The sequence below is a fragment of the Ammodytes marinus genome (assembly GCF_949987685.1).
Source record: "Ammodytes marinus genome assembly, chromosome: 8".
NCBI classification, from domain to species: domain Eukaryota; kingdom Metazoa; phylum Chordata; class Actinopteri; order Uranoscopiformes; family Ammodytidae; genus Ammodytes; species Ammodytes marinus.
Genome location: NC_137212.1, coordinates 21,959,135 through 21,978,003, shown reverse-complemented (window position 1 = coordinate 21,978,003; position 18,869 = coordinate 21,959,135). Strand labels below are relative to the sequence as shown.

At 46.6% G+C, this 18,869-nt stretch overlaps 1 protein-coding gene across 1 annotated transcript in view; it reads left to right on the top strand.

Annotated features, from left to right (window-relative positions):
* Positions 1–386: 386 nt before the first annotated feature.
* midn (midnolin) overlaps positions 387–18,869 on the top strand; it is a 28,574-nt gene continuing 10,091 nt past the window's right edge. Inside the window, exons 1-7 of the mRNA XM_080032671.1 lie at positions 387–652; positions 3,061–3,289; positions 4,786–4,873; positions 5,019–5,081; positions 15,160–15,846; positions 17,080–17,203; positions 17,769–18,104. Of these exons, the coding sequence (XP_079888797.1) occupies positions 577–652; positions 3,061–3,289; positions 4,786–4,873; positions 5,019–5,081; positions 15,160–15,846; positions 17,080–17,203; positions 17,769–18,104 (1,603 nt within the window). The 5' untranslated portion in view covers positions 387–576. The remainder of the gene's footprint in view (positions 653–3,060; positions 3,290–4,785; positions 4,874–5,018; positions 5,082–15,159; positions 15,847–17,079; positions 17,204–17,768; positions 18,105–18,869) is intronic.

Here is an 18,869-nt window from a genome sequence, read left to right as displayed (position 1 = left end):
TCTGTTGCCCGGTGACATTTTTCTCTCTGTCGTCAGAGACTGATGGTAACACCCCTGATATTCGTTTCATTAACTTTTTGTTAAGGTGGCAGGACACAGGCCGGTGGCGTTTAGTTTCTATTTAGGTATCTACCGCCATTAAAAGCCTGCTCCGCCGTCCAGAGAGGCACGCCATTGACACAGTTGGATATCTTTATCTCTTAACGGCTTTGCGTAGGCACATTCTTTCCCACCGCCGAGACCACGTCGGACATAGAGGTGGTGCAAGGCCACCTTAAATCACACGCTGACATAACAAGAACACTACACTCCACCCATATCCGAGAAGAGTCTGTAAAGAGGTGTATCACCTTCCCGACTCTGCTCTTATTTAGAAGAAAGACGCCGGTGTGCTGACAACACGCCGAGGCTTCTTAGGACATAACCGCAGCTCCTTATTGGACGGGAGTCCCGAGGTCTACTGCGTAACGTCGGGCGCTGGAAACGCACTGGTCTGCCAGAGACATATCTGAGAAAACCCCTGTGGATATTCAAGTGTTTGGAGTTTTTTTTATACCACTGTCTTTGTTCACTTACATGCCAAAGCTGGGGAAACAGACGGGAACCCAGCAGACTTCAGCGCGTAGCTTTACAGTTTTCGCCACAATAATTGGTAAGTCCATTTTATAATGTCAAGTCCAAGTAGTAAGCTACACTAACTCTGCCATGTAAACAGATTAGCATTCAGCAGTTAACAGTGATGTTGGACGCATTCAGGCAAGTTTGACATTAGGCTCTATTGTGTTGGTTGGTACGAAATTGATTGGGGACAAGCAGTCGATCACAGATCGATAAAAGCATATGTTAGTGTGGTGATTGGATGAGCCACCCTCCATGTAAATGATGTCGACATGATTAACTTAATAAGTATCGACGACAGGAGAATGTCACTACTGTTACTGTAAATTAAAATGAATAGCTGAAAGGAAGTCGTGGCTGATACTAGCCTATCCATTTAGCAGCACAATAACACCGTAAATGATACTGTTTTTGTGACAGCTAGGATTCTTAGAGTATATTAATGATGAGGGGTGTGCATTAAGCAAAAACAAGTGAATTCATTTTATTTGCCGTTTAAATGCTTTCTGAGAAGTTCAAACTGAAGTATCTCCCATTGTTTGACTCCAACTATGAATCACATGCATGTTTCGATTGCTACAGTTCGTCCCTCGGCCACCGGGTGGCGACCTAGTATCTAATTATTTCCATTTTTAAAGCCAATGCTTGTGTTGGAAGAATGTTATATAGGTGAACTCAATTTGTGTTGGTCATGCCTGCATGGTGTTTAAAAACAATAAAAAGAACAACACACATTCTGTCCCTCGTTATGTTTAGGCTAAGTTTCTCTGCATAGTTTTATTTGACAAGACACTGGTAACGTTAGACCTGAATACATTAACTTCTGCAGCGCCACCAGGCTACTGCTGCATGGAGGAAAATATCAATATGATTTAATCTTTCACACTGGTGTCTATCTGTTAGTGGTATGTTTACTGCTTAGCCTATATTATGCGTGACTGGCTCCATTTTTCCTAAAGAGAATACTGATTCCTTTGTGTAATTTGCCTACTAAACTTTAATGGTTCCTGCATGCCGATGATGAGGTCAGGGGCAAAAGGATGGCGTCAGCACTTACTGTCATTGCATCTCATCTGATAACCTAGATTTGCCAGTGTAGCACGTAACTACTAGGACCAGTCTTTATGCCAAGTCTTAAAAATAGCTAAATCCACAGCAGTGATGTCAATAACTAGGATCATATAACAGAAAAAGACTCATAGGAAACTCTCTTTTAATGTGCAGTGATTTTAGACAGTCATACATTATGGTTATACTTTTAAACCACTTGTATAAAATGATGGATGGTATGTGGACTTTGATGCTGAATGTCTTTATTGACATTATTTTGCTGTTGTGTGGTCCTAGATGTTGTTTATTTTTTGTTATGTTATTTTGTGCATGTTGCAGTAGGCTACCCACATAAAAGCACCCTAAAATGTGCAGCAATTAGAATTTTTATATAGGCTATGTTTTATAATAACAATGTAATAGCCCAGTGAAAATATTTGTCATGGAAAATAGTAAACAGTTATTTGAATGGGAGTTCTCCTCCACCCTCCTGTGACCTTTAAAGGTCCACGGACCTTATTTTTTAAAACCGCTCCTGTAGGCTACTGTGGTACGGGCACCTATTTTGTGCTATGTTTTATTATGAATGGCCTAAACCCGCCTGCCCTCCACGTGGGTGTGGATGTGCTTTCGCTATTGGCTTAGACCGGCAGCGTCCTTACTGTGCTCGCCTGTGATTGGCCTAGGCCGCCTCGTTGCTGTGGGCGTATTTTAGTCGATGGTGGATACTTTGAGACAGCATTCATTGTAGATATATTTCACTGCAGCTTCAGTCGGTATGTGTGCTTGGCATAGAGCCTCGCACCAGTAGAGGCATTGCAGCTTACAGACCCCGTGTTTCTCATCTAAAGCTTGCAAAAGCTCACGAAACACACAGAGGAACTTATATTACAATTATTGTTTTGATCACGCCTCTTAGTTTTTGTTTTAAAGGTATTACCGCCTGCGTTAAAAAGAGCGTCCATGGCATTTTTTCGGTGACAGCCTACTTGCGTTTCTGCCCGGCATTTGCCTATGTAGCATTTAGGAAAACTTGTGCTTGCGCGTGACAAAAAAGGCAACAAAGAAACCGAATCAAACAAAGAGAAGAGCGAGCCTCACGTAGTTGACTTTCCCGTGGGAATATTCGCATGATATCGACGGGAGCGAGAACCGACACGGACTGGCTATTATCCTTATCCGGACTTTTCGGAGAGCTAGAGCACGGAGCCACGGAGAGCTTCTAGGGAGACAAACAGGCAGAGAGACAGAGAAACGCTCCCTCTGAATGCTGCCATTGATTTGCAAGAGGACCACGGGACGGTAGCCGAGGCGACGGGTCAGCTGCTACACCATCCATCCTCCTCCTCACCCACGGCTCTGCTCGTCTTGTCTCCCCCCTATTGCCCACAGGTTATCGGATGGACCAGCATCCCAGCGCCCGGAGCTGCACCAGCCGCGGGGCTTCGTCCTGCGAGGCCGTCCCGACCGAGCCCTCCATGAATCTGTACATCCACTCCACCACCGGCACACGCTTCGAGCTCTCGCTGCCCCAGGAGGAGACCGTGGATGGACTGAAGAGGAGGCTGTCTCAAAAACTCAAAGTACCGAAAGAGAGACTCGCTCTGCTGCACAAGGAAACGTGAGTGACCCCCCCCCTTGTCCCTTGATATAACCACTTTTGAAATGTGTTTGACATAATTGCTGTAGTAGGCTTGCTATAGGGCATAGGCTATGGAAAATAATCGCTTTTTTATCAGACAAGCATGTAGACTATCTGTAGGACACTAGCACTGGAATTGCGCAGAGGGGACGCACCGGTCACTGGAACAGTATTGACGAAGCGATCTGCAGACTTCTTCATTAAATACGGAAAGCCTGACTGAATTACTAATGCTGATGGGAATGAAACGACTTCAACATGTATGCCAAAAGTCACAGACACTTTGCATGTAGGCCTACTTTATTTACTCAACCTCTAGAAATGTGTCTTTTTCATCATTTGACATGTTACTGCCTAATGGAAAGGTATCGTTGAGTAGATGGGTGGTTTGAATCACAGAATTTCTAGATGTGAGTCATCGGCTGCCCAGTTTCTCAAGCACTCATGCGGCCATAGTAGCACATTAGGGCATGACTAGGTGGATGAGGCAATAGTAAAATAAACACTTTATTATTTAAATTCAGGTGAAACATGCAATATGAGGTAGTTAACAAATGAGTCAGCCCTCAGGTTAAATGAGCTAACAATAGGTGGTGTTGTGCAAAAAAACGAGAAGGGATAGGCTTTAGTGCATGCAAACAGTGAGCATTGTTTTTGCCCCCGTATCCCCTCCCACCCATTGTAATCACCCAATAAATCACATCATCCTTTAAAACCTGAACCCCCCCCCCCCCTTTTTTTTTAATCCCCCCCTCCTGCTCCTCAAACTGTAGACCTAAAGCAAGTCAGTGCTGAGGGGCCTTTGTTCAGATGCATGAGGGTGAGATTTGGGTCATGACTGTACAGCGAGCAGTCCTCCTAACCCTCCTCCACTAAACTAAAGGGGCCAGAGAATCACACTCGTGCATCTGAGTGCCCTCAGTGCATCGTCGGGACTTGCATTAAAAAAAAGAGACAATTTCACCATTGTCGGACAATTAGTCCTTGTATTGTATATCACACGGTTACACTTTTTTTTTAGACAGCTATACAATCTTTTTCTACAGTTCAAATGAAACAATAGGCTTGAAATTGTCAATAACAGCTCCTTGTCTTTCTGTTGATCTTTTCCAGGGAGAGAGTGTGTTTTTTTTCTTCTTTTTTTTTCATTTGTTCAACTCAAAATGCCAAAACAAAAATAGTTAGCTCCACTTAGGCAAGTGGCAGTCAGCGGTGCCAGGTATCCACTGTCAAGCTCCGCTATACTCGAAAATTGAAATATGACAGCCCAATCAATATTTCTCTTTCATGCAGCTTTTCCCCCACGGCTCTTTTCCAAACTAGTTTTGAAGTCTGTCTGCCCCCCCTCCCCCTCCCCCCTCCTTCACAACCACCACCCCCCCCCCCCCTCTTGGCTGAATGGTGTTTGTGTGTCTGAAGAGAGAAGATATTGTCAGCACAGTCTAATTATCTTCTTCTCTCCTCCAACCCTCCAGGCGACTAAGTTCAGGCAAACTCCAGGACCTCGGCGTCTCTGATGGGAGCAAGTTAACACTTGTACCAACAGTCGAAGCAGGATTAATGGTAAGGCTCACCTGGCTGGGATTTATTTTCTTAATTGTGGAGTTTCGATATCAATAACAAATGCTGTCGTATTAAAAATTGTAATATATATTTCCATGTACGTCATTTTTCTTTTAAACATTGTTTTTTTTCTCTTTCTGTGAAGTCTCAAGCATCAAGACCTGAGCAGTCAGTAATGCAAGCCTTGGAGAGTCTCACGGAAACTCAGGTAAGAGACTGTTTCTCTGTGTTGACAATAATATGAATGTAAACAATCTTTTATCCTTCTGAGATTGCAATCCCAGCTGGGCGTGTGTGTGTGTGTGTGTGTGTGTGTGTGTGTGTGTGTGTGTGTGTGTGTGTGTGCGCGCATGAGGCTTACAGAAGGTTGTAACTTGGTTGAGTACAGTACAACGCCCAGATATGAAGGATACAGACGGAAAGAGAGGAGATGAGCCGGCTGCAGAAGCCTCTTTGCTTGTCTAATCTCAGCTTCTTAAACAAGCCAAGCTAGATATCCAATGTGAGCTGTTAGGATATAATAAGCAGCAACACCCTCCCGTATCCTAGTAACATCTGTGATAGCGTACGTACGTGTGTGTGTTTGCGTGTGCGGGGGGGGGGGGGGGGCTGGCACGTCTCTGCAGGAAGCCAGGGCGAACACCGCATAAGAAATGCTTATTCGTGAGCTGCTGAGAGGGCAAGTGCATGCATAGCCCTCACTTCCACCTTTCTGTTCATACCTTTATCTGTTATCGCTGCCCACTCTTCTGTATTTCTTATACATACACACTCACAAACACACACACACACATGCACATCAAAGTTTCCAGGAAGTGTGCTGTGGCTGCATGGAGATTGAGTGTTGTCTCATGCACTCATTAACAGAGTGCCGGATCACCAGATGAGAGCCTTTTCTCTCAGTCTTAGCATTGGGTTCCTGGAAGCATAGCATGCATTGCATACAAGTGTATGCATGAGTGGGGCCTACACCCTGTCCTTACAGGGAAACGGCTCCGTTGGGCCTGCTGTAATACGGTATACGTTTGAGTCATTGTGGCGTTGCTCATCCAAATGATCAATAGTGAGAGTGAAGTGAAGAAGCCCAGTTCTCAGGGCTGAGAGAGCAGCGAGCGAGAAGAGAGGCGATAACGCTGAACGCACACAGACAAACACAGTGACGTATGCGGCTCTCCGCACGCAGCTGACTGACTGACTGACTCACATCCACTTCCTGTTGTAGTGTTGGGTAACACCGAGACGTACGCAAGTGCATCAGTGCTGCGCTGCTGACTGCTGTCAAAACAGTACAAGATGGTGAAATTGGGCGCTGATGTAAGAAGTGCCGTGCCAGCAGTTACCACCCTAGGACTTTGTCCATAACACGATGCTGAAGGTTTACACACATTTCTTATCAGAGGATGTGGTTCTTTTCAGGGAGATAGCGGTTCAGTTGGGCTTCATTCCCTGCTGATAATTTTATGGTGGAAATACTGGCGTGTGTGCGTGTGTGTGCGTGCGTGTGTGCGTGTGTGCGTGTGTGTGTGTGTGTGTACTCTGCATGTGTCTCGTTCATTGACAGAATTGCTGTAGTAGGCTTGCTATAGGCTATGGGAAATTAGCCTATGTGTAGTTGAAAGTCTGTGTGTCTATTACTTTACTGGATGTGTGTGTGAGTGGCAGTGGGCTGGAAGCAAGCCTTGCCCATCATGTGGTACGCCTTCGCTGGGCAGCCATGAGTGTCGTTTTTCACCAGAGGCAGACGATAACTCCATAGCCCAGCTTCTTCCTGTGTTACTATCACTCCTGCAGATTCTTGTGTATTTTCTCAAGAATGACTTGACAGTACATATGTGGTGCATTCATATGTACTGTGACACTAAGTTAAATCCTGCATGTGTGGTTGGGATAGGAAGTAAAAAAGGCCACAGTAAGAATGATATCAGACTAAAAGGTTCAAATAGAAAATGCCATGAAGCTGCTTAAGTGTGTTTTTTATCCTGAGAAATTGATTCCTCCTTTTATAATTCATGAAGCGGAATGAGAATGATATAGATTGCACAGAGATTAAGGATCTGAGTCAGATTAGGAAATAGGAACACAATAAAAGCCCCCCCCCCCGCTTCTTTCCCCAACTCTGGGGCTATCAAAAATTAATCAATGCACTTAGCTCTTAAAAGTGTCTGACATGATAACTGATATGCCCATACACCCGAAAATAGCCTCGGGGATATGTGGTGTGTTGCATGTTAACATGTATGAACCTTTGAGGCATTTAAAACACTCCCTTCTCCGCACCCACCTGTATTTTGGTCATGTGAGGGCCTCATTTCCTGGAAGTGAATGTGTATTCATGGAGGACAGGCCCAAGCAGATCACCTTATGTCTCCTTCATCAGAATCCTAGGGTGGTGGGGGGGGGGGATTTAAAGCCAGCAGCTAGCTTGCCAACCAACCAGGCAGAACATGACAGCTTCCAGTGCAGTTTCAGACTTTTGTGGAGCAAGTTAGATAGAAAAATGTTTTATGGAAATGGAGCTGCGGCAATTATCGAAAAGGGATTTTTTTTCTTCTTCCTCCTCCTCCTCTTTTCCTCCTTCTCCCTATCTTGTTTCTGCTTAACAGCTCTCTCAGGGCCCTATAATTTAAATGTGCTGTGGTTTGCAAGTCCAGCTAGCTGCCGGAATTTGACCATGATGGCTGTCTTCTTGCCCGGCGAGGACAATCCCGGCTTCCCTAATTCCTCCTCTGGCGTCTCACTAGACTTTTTGCATGACATCTAAGCTGTATTAAGCTACTGCCTCCTGACAGCCCATCACAATACAGTTGCCTGCACTATACTTCTCCTCTCATTCTGTCTGCTAAATAGAGGTTGTATGTACAGCTCGCATACACTATGCAGTCACACACTCACACCGCACACCTGACACACCAGAATGGAAAGTATGTATTTAAAATGATTTCTGATCCCCCTCAGAGTATGGGGAAAATGTCTGATCCTAGTTGTGAAATGAACGTATACTGACTTGAGTCTTGTTACTTACAAGACAAGCAGTGAAAGGGAAAGGAAAGCAATATTCTTCAGTGTTCCTGGCTAAATGAAAGCGGTGACGTCGGCTCCCCATCTATTGATCTTGGTATTTGACAAAAAAGAGAAGGATTATATGTCCCTCTCAGCACACACAGGGACTATTTGCTCATTGATGCACATTGATGTTGGAATAAAAGCCAAGCAGGCAGGCAGGCATCACCCTTACCATCCCCCCTGTTGCCCTTCCCCCCCGATGCAAGCCACCTCTTTGTTCCTGTCTTAAAGCATGAGCACCAAACCTGCCCAGCTGACAAACCCCTCAAACACACAACAATGATTGAGAGGGGTTACTAAGTTTGGCTGTCCACCCCCCCCCCCCCCCCCCCCCCACGACCTGCTTTCATCCTCCCATACATCCATAGGCATCATCAGCTATAGCCAATTGAGTGGGGCAGCTACCGCGGCGCATACAGGTTTCAAAATCAATGCACGGCCAGGCCCAGTTGGAGCGAGGCTCAGCGGGCTGCAAATTGACAAATTTTGACCTGGACACTAACACAGATTTGCTGTGAGAGAGGAGGCTGTTGTGTGTTGCCATTCCACATTCCACATTCCCCCCGTGGAATGCACCGTATCACATGGGCTCTACTTTTTTCTCTCGCTCTCGCAGACGAGCACCTCCTGTCCTCATCCACTCCTATTCCTTCTCGACAGGCATTGATATGGCACAGCTTTGTCATTGTTTCTTGAAATGGACAGATGCAAAAACTAATAGGATCTAACAATGTGTGGGAAGTCACCTCGTGGTCACCCTCACCTCATTTCCTCCTCACGGGCTAATCATGTTGGGTCAGACAGGTGGAGGAGAAAATAAGTCTATCTGTAACATGGCAATTGCGTGTGTTCGTGTCTGTGTTCGTGCACACGTGCAAGTCCTGTAGGTCTAAGGGGGGGAGCATATTTGTTTGGATAACTCGCACAGATCAAAACAATGCAGTGGAAGGTCGATTTTAGAGGTGTGTGTGTGTGTGTGTGCGTGTGTGTGTGCGTGTGTGTGTGTGTGTAAATGGACAGTCAACTGTGTACCTGTGCACGCCGTGTGTAAAACAGCTCAATGCAGATTGTCAATATGGTCCAGCCCCCTGTAGACCACCTTATCTCGACGTTAGTTAATCAGCCGCATTGACACTACTGGAAATCATTGGAGAGTAATTGTATTGAGGATTTGGGAGGGCAAGGGATTGAAAAATGACTTGAGTGAGTTTGTTGGTCAATAAAGAGGACCACCCCTCCACCCCTTTTTATGTATAGCTTGAAGAAGCTTCCTCTTCCCTTCCCACCGCCATTGAAATGAAGGCTTTTTATATGCATGCACTTTTAAGAGAGGGGTGTCTTTGCTCTTTACAATGGTAATTTGTCTCTTTATTTTGTTGTTACCTAAATGAAAGCTACATAAATTAATTGAGTAAATCTAATTGTGTATTCTGTATATAAAAGACAATGCCGATCTAAAGGCCTATTAAGTCCCTGCTCATGTAAATCCGGGTCCTTGAGAATTGAATTAATAAGCTGATCATGCAGTATCTTTGCACCTGTGTAATCCCCTTTGTGATGCTGAGACACACAGCGGGAGGGGGATGTTGGGCTGGGTGGAGGGAATCAAGGTGTGTTGTGGGGGCAATCAAGGGAGAGATGGATTTTGCTGGGGATTTCATTGTCCCATTGTGTGTATGCATCTGTTTGCATACGTGTGTTTGTGTGTGTGTGTACGCCTGTGTGCCAACATCCATTTTTAATGCCTATATCTTTGTGTGTTTCCTGTTTTTTCCGCGGCAAGACGAGTGTTATTCCTCCACATTTGAGTCGTGACCGTCATTGTTTGCCATTCCCTGGCGACACTGAGCTTTTGTGCTTTAAGGAGCAGACATCGTGACTACCGTGGCTACTGTGTGGGAGGGCGGAGGCCAGGAATGTCACGTATGATAGCCACCACCAAGGGCTAATGAAGTCAATTAGGCCTATGCTATTGTTGAAACGGAGAGGCAGGGGTCAAAAGAACCCAGGTCGATCCATCGAGCCGTACAAAAACAAACTGTGAAGAAAGGCGTACTTTTCCTTCTTTGCGCCTTCCTGTAGATTCCCCGTTTCTTACTGCAAGCCAACTTTTCTTAGTGACGAGTTGTTTGTTGAGACCGCTTGCTTTTAAGTGATGCTCTCCTCCACCAACAAAGGATCCTGATTTAAATGGTGTTAAACAGCAGGTATAAAAGGCATTCAGTGTGTTGCTAGAGGAGTGTGAGCAACAAGGTTGTGAGTTGAAGGGCTTGAATTTGCATGTATGGGTAGCCTAGCCGGCCAGTTGTCTGAGCGGCCGGGAGTGTAAGCGGTGGCTTTAGCTGGAACCTGATCATCCTGAACTCTGCCATTCTGATCTTCTCTTTTCACTCAGCCGATCAAATTCAGTGATGGCCAGCTGGTCCTCTCTCCTGCCTCCTTTCAGCTTTCCTCTTGTTTCTTATCGGGCAACATTACAGACGCCTATATCTTTCTATTGGGGCCTTTTGAAGAGCCCCCCCAGGCTTCTTTTTTATTAGGATTTGGGGCATGATGCAAGTCATTGATTTTTTTTTCTTCTCTCTTTTGAGAGCCTGTTATTGCATCTTTAGCCGGTGTGTGTCTGCACAGAGCCCATCAATAGCGTCCCGGTGCGATCAAAACATCTAAGTGGATAGGCGGGTTAATAAGCAGCCCTTCCAATCGTAACCATTTTCACCTATAGTGTTTGGACAGGTGAGCTGCTGCTGCTGCTGTGTCGTAACCAGAGTTGGAGGAGACGTTCCCTCTCCCTCTTGAGGCTTTCCCCCCTCCACCCCTCTCTCCACCCTCCCCCAATCCCTCTATCCTCTTTTTCTCTGGCACAAAGCTGCTCAGTTGTTCATGAATGTCAGCTCAGTGCTGCCAGCGCTCTCCATCTTTCCCTCCCTCTCTCTCTCCCTCCGTCTCTCTCCTCCCTCGTTCCTTATCTCCCTCCCTTATAGTTCGCTTAGTGTGCAAAGGAAGAGCGTCTGCAAATGAGTTCCTTGAACCACAGGGACCCCAATAAATAAAACTGTCAGCCAGAGATGTCGAAAGAGAGGAAAAAAAAGACGGGAAGGAGCCAGAGGCACACTCTCACTGAATATTTCATCACCCACCACCACAACCCTGACACCCTACCCCCATCACCCACATCCCCCATCCCTCTCTCTCTCTCTCTCATGCCAACCCCCCTTCTTTATTTCCGCCATTTCTTCTCCTCCCCTGGCTGCCCCTTATCATATTCTCTATCCCCCCCATCACTGCATAGCAACCGAAGCCTCCCGCTAAATAAAATAGCACCTCCTGGACGCCGGCAACCAAAACAAAATGGTCGATGATGCGGCGGGCTTTGCTCTAGTCTGGGGTCAGTTGTTAAAGATGATGGCAAACAGCTCTTTATCAGTACCTGGATGTCACTGAATAGACCTTGTCATGACAATTTCCCTTGGAGACTAAAAGCACATCTATGTGTGTGTTGTTTTTAGTGAAAACACTCCTTGTCCTTTGGGCGAGATCTCCTCTTCTCTGTCTGCATAGCACTGCTGCTGCATCAGAGAAGAGAACAATGAATGGCTGGTTTCTCTCTCTGTCTGCCTTAACACAACAGGAGTGGGGCCCTCCACTCCCCTTGTTTTTTCGACATCTCACATAACAAACCACTACAGACAGCCATGAGAAAGCTGGCTTCTTTCGCCGACATGTGGTGCCGGCCAGGGGCCCAGTAGGAGTACATGGTTTTCATCTTGGTGGTTTTGAGCCATCCACACTAGTCATTATAAGGGTAATCAGGCCCCTTTCTCTGTTTCTTCTGCTGTCACCCACTGTTGGCATTTTTCTCTCACTTTCTCACAGAAAGGCAGAGTGATAAAGCAAAGGTCCTGTTTTACATTTGACATTAACTGACATTCTGAATGGTTTAGACAATAAATGGATCTAAATGTAGCTATGACTGCGTCTCAAACTGCACGCTCGTTAGGAGAGAAATCATATGTTCCACGCAATGTGTCCCTGACCATACAGTTCTTTTCTTTTTGCCATTTTCCAAACAACTTCGACATGGTGTCGAAATACTGAATAGCCGGTGCAGTCCGGTCCTCTAGCTGTATGACTGAGCACATTTTTTTCTGTTTAGCAGCAGTTGCAGTTTCTTCACAGAAACTCAAATGTCGGCAGGGAAGTGAAATCTGATCACTAGGCGGATTCTGACGCCAGGTGTAACCTCCGACCTACTGGAGGTTGACACAGACTGGTGAATGAATGAATGAATGAATGAATTAGATGTTAGGTGTTGTGGCTGTCCGTTAACATACATTTAAAGAAATGTACTACTGCTACCACACTGACACATAACAAAATAAATACAAAATGGGAACACAAATATAAAGTAAAAAATTCAACACAACTGTGGGAACAAAATTTAAATTGCCACAAGTAGAACATAAACACATCAAGCAAATAGGTTCTCCAAATTGATAGTAACTGGCAGAATTGTATCATGTTGATACAGGTTCGGGAGTCTGAAGAGTAGGGCTGCAACTAACGATTATTTTGATAATCGATTAATCTGTCGATTGTTAATCGATTAGTGTTTTGGTCCGTAAAATGTCAGAAAACGGTGAAAAATGTTGATACATTTTCCTAAGCCCATGTTGACGTCCTCAAATCTATTGTTATGTCCAAAACACACAGATATTTCAGTTTACTGTCATAATAGGATTAAAGAAACCAGAAAATATTCACATTTGAGAAGCTGAAATCAGAGAATTTGGATTTTTTTAAATAAAAAATTACTCGAAACGATTAATCGATTATCAAAATAGTTGGCGATTATTTTAATAATCGATTTGTCGATTAATCATTGCAGCTCTACTGAAGAGTACCACAGTTAAACAGATAGAACAGACTTCTAAGCCCCCTGACCAAACACTTGGTAGAGACTTGAGAGGGTCTCCCCGGGGGCTCTGACTTTGTGTGTTGTGGGTTGGCTAACTGCCGACTCACTCTCTTGACAGCTGTCAGTCACACACACAGTCAGCGTCTCCTCCCCCTCCTTTTCTCTTCTCATAACCCCCCCACCCCACACACACACGGGCACACTCATGGGAGTCTTTCTTCCCCAACAGAGGTGTCAAACACACACTCACACACACATAGCGTCTATCTGGTGACCTTTTGTACTAAAGAGTTTCCTTGAGTGATCTCAGGTAGCACCCTTGCCCTGTTCTCCTCCTCCTACTCATTCCATACCCCACCCTGCTGAGTTTATTGTCTTAACCACAACACAGTAACAATGGTGGGTGTGGATTTGACTATCAACAAGTCATTAGTGGCTGAGTTCACACTCTGAAAGGGGCTGAGTTTCTGTTTACCCTGCAGTGTCCTTTTAATGCTGATTAGTGCTTCTTTTAGCTGTTGATTATTTATTTACTCGTTGAAATGAGGCCATCATCCAAGCCCCTACACACACACACACACACACACACACACACACACACACACACACACACACACACACACACACACACACACACACACACACACACACACACACACACACACACACACACACACACACACACACACACACACACACACACACACACACACACACACACACACACACACACACACACTCATCTTTTCACCTGCCCTCTCCTCTCTCTCCATCTTCTCTTCCACACCATGTCAATATCAGTGTGCAAAGGTCACCCTGGCAACAGAGAGGCAGCGGTCGATAGAGAAATAAATAAGCAGAAGAAGAAAAGGGAGAGAAGTGATGGAGGCCACAGCCTGGCAATTCACAGGGTTAACTACAGGCCAACATCTCACGGGCACACTCCAAAGGCTGCGGGGTCTGGGGGGGGGGGGGAGTGAGGCCTCTGCTCTCGTTTGCTGTCTTTGTGCGTATGTCTCTATATACGTTGTTTTTCTCTGCTTTGTCATTATTCTTTCTCTCCATCTCCTCTCTCCTCCCATTGGATAACGTTTCGGTGCTGCCCATACGGCACAGGCAGCAGGGCTTGTTGAAAAACCTTTTTGGAAAGTGGCATTCTCTTTTGTATTCTGCTGGTTGCTTCTATATGGGGAGAACCTGAGATGTGATCACTGCAGGAACATTCAAGACCAAAATAGGTTTTCTGACCCCACGACTGACTCTTTAACTAGAAAACACACACACACACTTGCTCAGACTTGTGCCGTGAGTGGCGATACACAGCAACGGAGCCACAGGCATGCAGAAAGTAGGGACAAGAGAACTCTTGTTTTTTAGTGTGAATCCTCCAGCCGTGTGTGTGTGTGTGTGTGTGTGTGTGTGTGTGTGTGTGTGTGTGTGTGTGTGTGTGTGTGTGTGTGTGTGTGTGTGTGTGTGTGTGTGTGTGTGTGTGTGTGTGTGTGTGTGTGTGTGTGTGTGTGTGTGTGTGTGTGTGTGTGTGTGTGTGTGTGTGTGTGTGTGTGTGTGTGTGTGTGTGTGTGTGTGTGTGTGTGTGTGTGTGTGTGTGTGTGTGTGTGTGTGTGTGTGTGTGTGTGTGTGTGTGTGTGTGTGTGTGTGTGTGTCCATCCGGGCCATGGATGGGTCAGTGAAGGCCTCTACACTTGGGCTCCTGTTAGACGTTGCTAGAGCTCCAAAAATGGGCAGCCCTTCCAGATCCGCCGCGGACAATCGGCCATTCTGTGTGTTGTAGAGGCAGGCGGGGTGTATTTCCTGGACGTGGGACTGATTTCTCAGGCCCCGGGCCAGACAGAAAGGGTGGCCTCTGTCTTCTGAGCAGAATGACAATGCTGACTAAGAACTAAGAGAGGAGGCAGCGGGAAGCAAATGAGAGTGGGCTTTATTTGTGTGTTTATGTGTGTGTGTTTTCCACATCGGGTCTCTTCATCCACCACTCCCTAGCAGATGTGAAATAGGCAAGTGTTACAGAATACTGATTGATTGCATGATGGGCTAATGTGGTGGTGTGTCTGACTTCAAGAGAGGGGGGGGGGGGGGGGGCTCAAAGTAACTGCGTGTGCATTTTCATCTGCTGTCCAATGTGCAGACTGTTTTTTTATTTTTTATTAAAGAAGGAAGTCAATATGCATGGGGGGGAGTTTTTCTGTTTTGAGAAAGGCTCTTGCTCTCGGTTCATAATTTGACCTTCCGGTTAAAGTGTATGTATACATTGAATAAATCCCCGTCTCTCTCTTTGGTCTACCTGCAGGTCAGTGACTTCCTGTCCGGCCGATCCCCCCTCACCTTGGCGCTGCGTGTGGGCGATCACATGATGTTTGTTCAGCTCCAGTTGGCGGCGCAGCAGGCCGGTGGCGGCAGCAGCAGCGCTGGGCCCCAGCTCCAGCACAGGCACCTCATCACCCGGAGCACCAACAACCCAGCAGCAGCAGCAGCAGCAGCAGCAGCAGCAGCAGCAGCAGAGGCCGCAGTCGGACAGCCCACCACTGTCACGGGGCATCCACGCGTTCCCCACCCTCAATCGCATTCCCACTCCCATCACCACCACTCCCATCCCCAACCCCACCACCACCCACACAGCCCTCACCTGGGCCCTGCCTCCCCCTCCACCCCGCCGGCCTCCCCTTCCTTCCCCCTGCCCTCCACGCACCACCAGCCACCACTGCCTGCCATGTACCACCACCACGCGTCACCCCACTCCCCCGCTCACTGTAGCCCCCCTCCCACTCCTCCTACCCCGACCCCAGCCCACTCCCCGCGCCCGGCCAATGTCCCGGGAGGTGTGTTCCGCACTCCGGTCCATCACCAACATCACAATAACAACAGCAACAACCATCACCACTACCACCAACACCAACAGCCTTCCTCAGGCCAAGCCAGCCACCACATTGGCCAGGCCAGCCCCGCCAGCCCCGTAGCCCCGGTCCTCTGCCCTGAGGTAAGCAAGCACCCACAAAAAAATGCAGTTAGAAATCCATATTGTTTGTTTTTTTAGTAGCCTTGTTTATACTTTAAGAAATAAAAAACTAAATGACAAGATATATCACCTCAAAGTATTATAAGGTGCTTCATATAAATTGGGAGATGGTGGTGAAATATCAAGCCTTTACATAACTGATGTCATCACAGCTACACGGCCCTCTCATAAATGAACAATGGCTGTTATGACCGTTTGACCCTGAGTGCCACGCACACAACTAAATCAACCGCCATTAAATTTATTAGATTAGTGGGATATCCCGGCAGCATGAGGTTTTGTGTGCGTGTGTGTGTGTGTGTGTGTGTGTGTGTGTGTGTGTGTGTGTGTGTGTGTATTTCCAAACCACAGTGCACTTGTTCATCACTGGAGTGCAGTCTCCTGCTTCCCAAATACATACAAACAGGCCAACAAACGCCAATAAGCATTAATGGTCACAGCATCCATATGTCCTCATGCTGTCCACTGAGACAAAGAAAAGGTAAAAGGTTAAAAAAAGATTCCGAGTGAGACAGATGGAATGGAGCTGCGTTTTTCGTGTCAAGACTAACCTCAGTGCTGCCGGCCATTTATTATTAACCTTTACAACCATTCATTTATGTTTTGGATAAGTCCAAGAGCAGCTGCACACACACATGCAAAAACACACTTTGCGCCACCAACCCAAATGCTGTTTATACTTTCGCTATGGATAGAGAATAAGAACCAGATGTCAGCGGACTATGTGGGAGATGGTGTTCACAACAAGAACAACAAAAACACATTTCACTTTCAGATGTCAGTTGAGTGATCCAAGCTAAGATGAGATGAGATAGCAAGGTTGCAAGTTTGATCTTTCTCAGGGGTTTAAGGTAACAAGATATCATGGGTGTTTGGGGCTATAGGATGGCACAAAGCTCAGGTTTCCTGTTAACTGGAGTTTCTTAGCACCATCAGCTTTTTCTGCATATAGGCTACTTGCATATATATATATACTTACATAGTGCAAATAGCATTAACATCACCCTGAATATAAAGGTCACTTTCTATATTTACTTCATAGGGTATAGGTCAGAACATGTTATGCTTGGATGTTATCTGATGTATTTGTTAACACGGATAAGGATGTGAACTTGAATATTTTGTGTGTGTGTACAAATGTGTTCTTTTCCATGCCTCAAAGCATAATTTTATCCCAATATTGTTCCCTTCCAGGCTAACTGCAGCACCAATAGCCCCACCGGTGGCACCAGTCCCTCAACAAAGTCCCGTAAACCGGGTGCCATCATTGAGAGCTTTGTCAACCATGCTCCCGGAGTCTTCTCAGGGACCTTTTCAGGTAAGAGGACAACTTGTTAAGAGTTAGCAGACCATAGGTTCGAGTCCGACCTGTGGTCGTTCACTGCATGTTATTCCACCCTTTTTGCCCCATTTCATCTCTATCTCTCCAAACTGTCTAATAAAAAAAGCATAAAAATGCAAAAAATATATAAGAGAAAAAAGAGTTATTGCTGCTCAAAGCAATAGCCCTGCACTATAGGGATGTTTTTATAACGACCACCATGCTGGACATAAATTAACCTGTTACAGTTTTTTCCGATCGCTAACCCACAGTGGACACAACTGTAGCTCAATGTGCAAAACTCTAGCTACAGTCTGCACTACCAACAGTCACTGGAGCTGAACTGTTCACTTCACCTGCAAAATAGGCTCAGTGCAGCAAACACTATGAACCAGCTTCATTGAGATAACACACACTGTCACTCGGAACACATTTAGATGTCGCTCCAGTTGTGCCCACTGTGGTTTAGCGATCTCACGCAGTCATTTGTGAACATTTTTAAATATCAGAAACTCCATCCGACGTCTCATTCTGTTTCTCTCTTCTCCTCCCCATCTCTCAGGCACTTTGCACCCTAACTGCCAGGACAGCACCGGGCGCCCCCGACGAGACATCGGTACGATCCTGCAGATCTTAAACGACCTGTTGAGCGCCACACGGCACTACCAGGGCATGCCCCCCTCCCTCACCCAGCTGCGCTACCAGACCCAGTGTGGAGCGCCCGCCTCCCCGGCCCCGTCGCCACCCCCCTCTCCCCCCTCGGCCGTCGGGTTGACGGGTGTTTCTGCCAAAGCTACCTCTGTGCCCGCCGCCGCCTGCAGCCCCAGCAGCCCCGCACCGCCCGCCCTCCATCCGCTAGTGCAGTGTCAGAGCCAGATCCGCATGTGCAAACCCCCCGGTGAGTAGACTCCACACACCACACTCCCTCTGCTCACTCAAGCATGTTATGAACTCAAACGAGACGCACAAACACACTAGCACTTTCACTTTAAGTAATTGTGCCATGTGCAGAAGTGTGGGGTGGGTGTGTGTGTGTGTTTTTGCATCATTGTCTTGTTCAAGCACATCGTTTCATCAAAGCAAGAACAGGAAACTCAAATTTAAAGAACAAAAACTGTCACACACATATGTCTCCTGGGTGTTGCAGCAGAGGAGAGGAGGAGGAAGAGGAGGGAGGAGGGAGGATCTCCTCAGAAGTGCAATACAAGCTTCTCCAGACCTGTTCAGTCAGGCTTCACTTGTCAGGCCGCGCAGAGTTGGCTTTGTTTGTGTGCGCCAAGGAGATAAGTTTACCCCTTCAAGCCTGGGCTGGGCTATGGGTGGATTAGATTAGGCTTTGGCTGGTTTAACCTGCCTCTTAACAGAAGGGCTGCAGCTGGGGGCATGTACGGGCTGGAGGCTGGACAAAACCTCCACATAGCCATAGCCATGGCCAAAGGGCTGGGCAGTGGCAGGTGCTGGAGTTCAGATGAGACCGTTTGGGGACTTGGAGTGTGTGTGTTTAGGGGAGTGTTTTAAAAAGCCTGCTTTTCTCGCAGAGACAAAGGATGTTGAGTGTCAGACAGATGTCCAGGCCCGATAACATTCTGTCAATGTTGTAAGGTTAGACGGGCTGCGCTGTCCAGAGAAACAGCATTGTCCTTTGCTGCCTCCTTATCTCCCG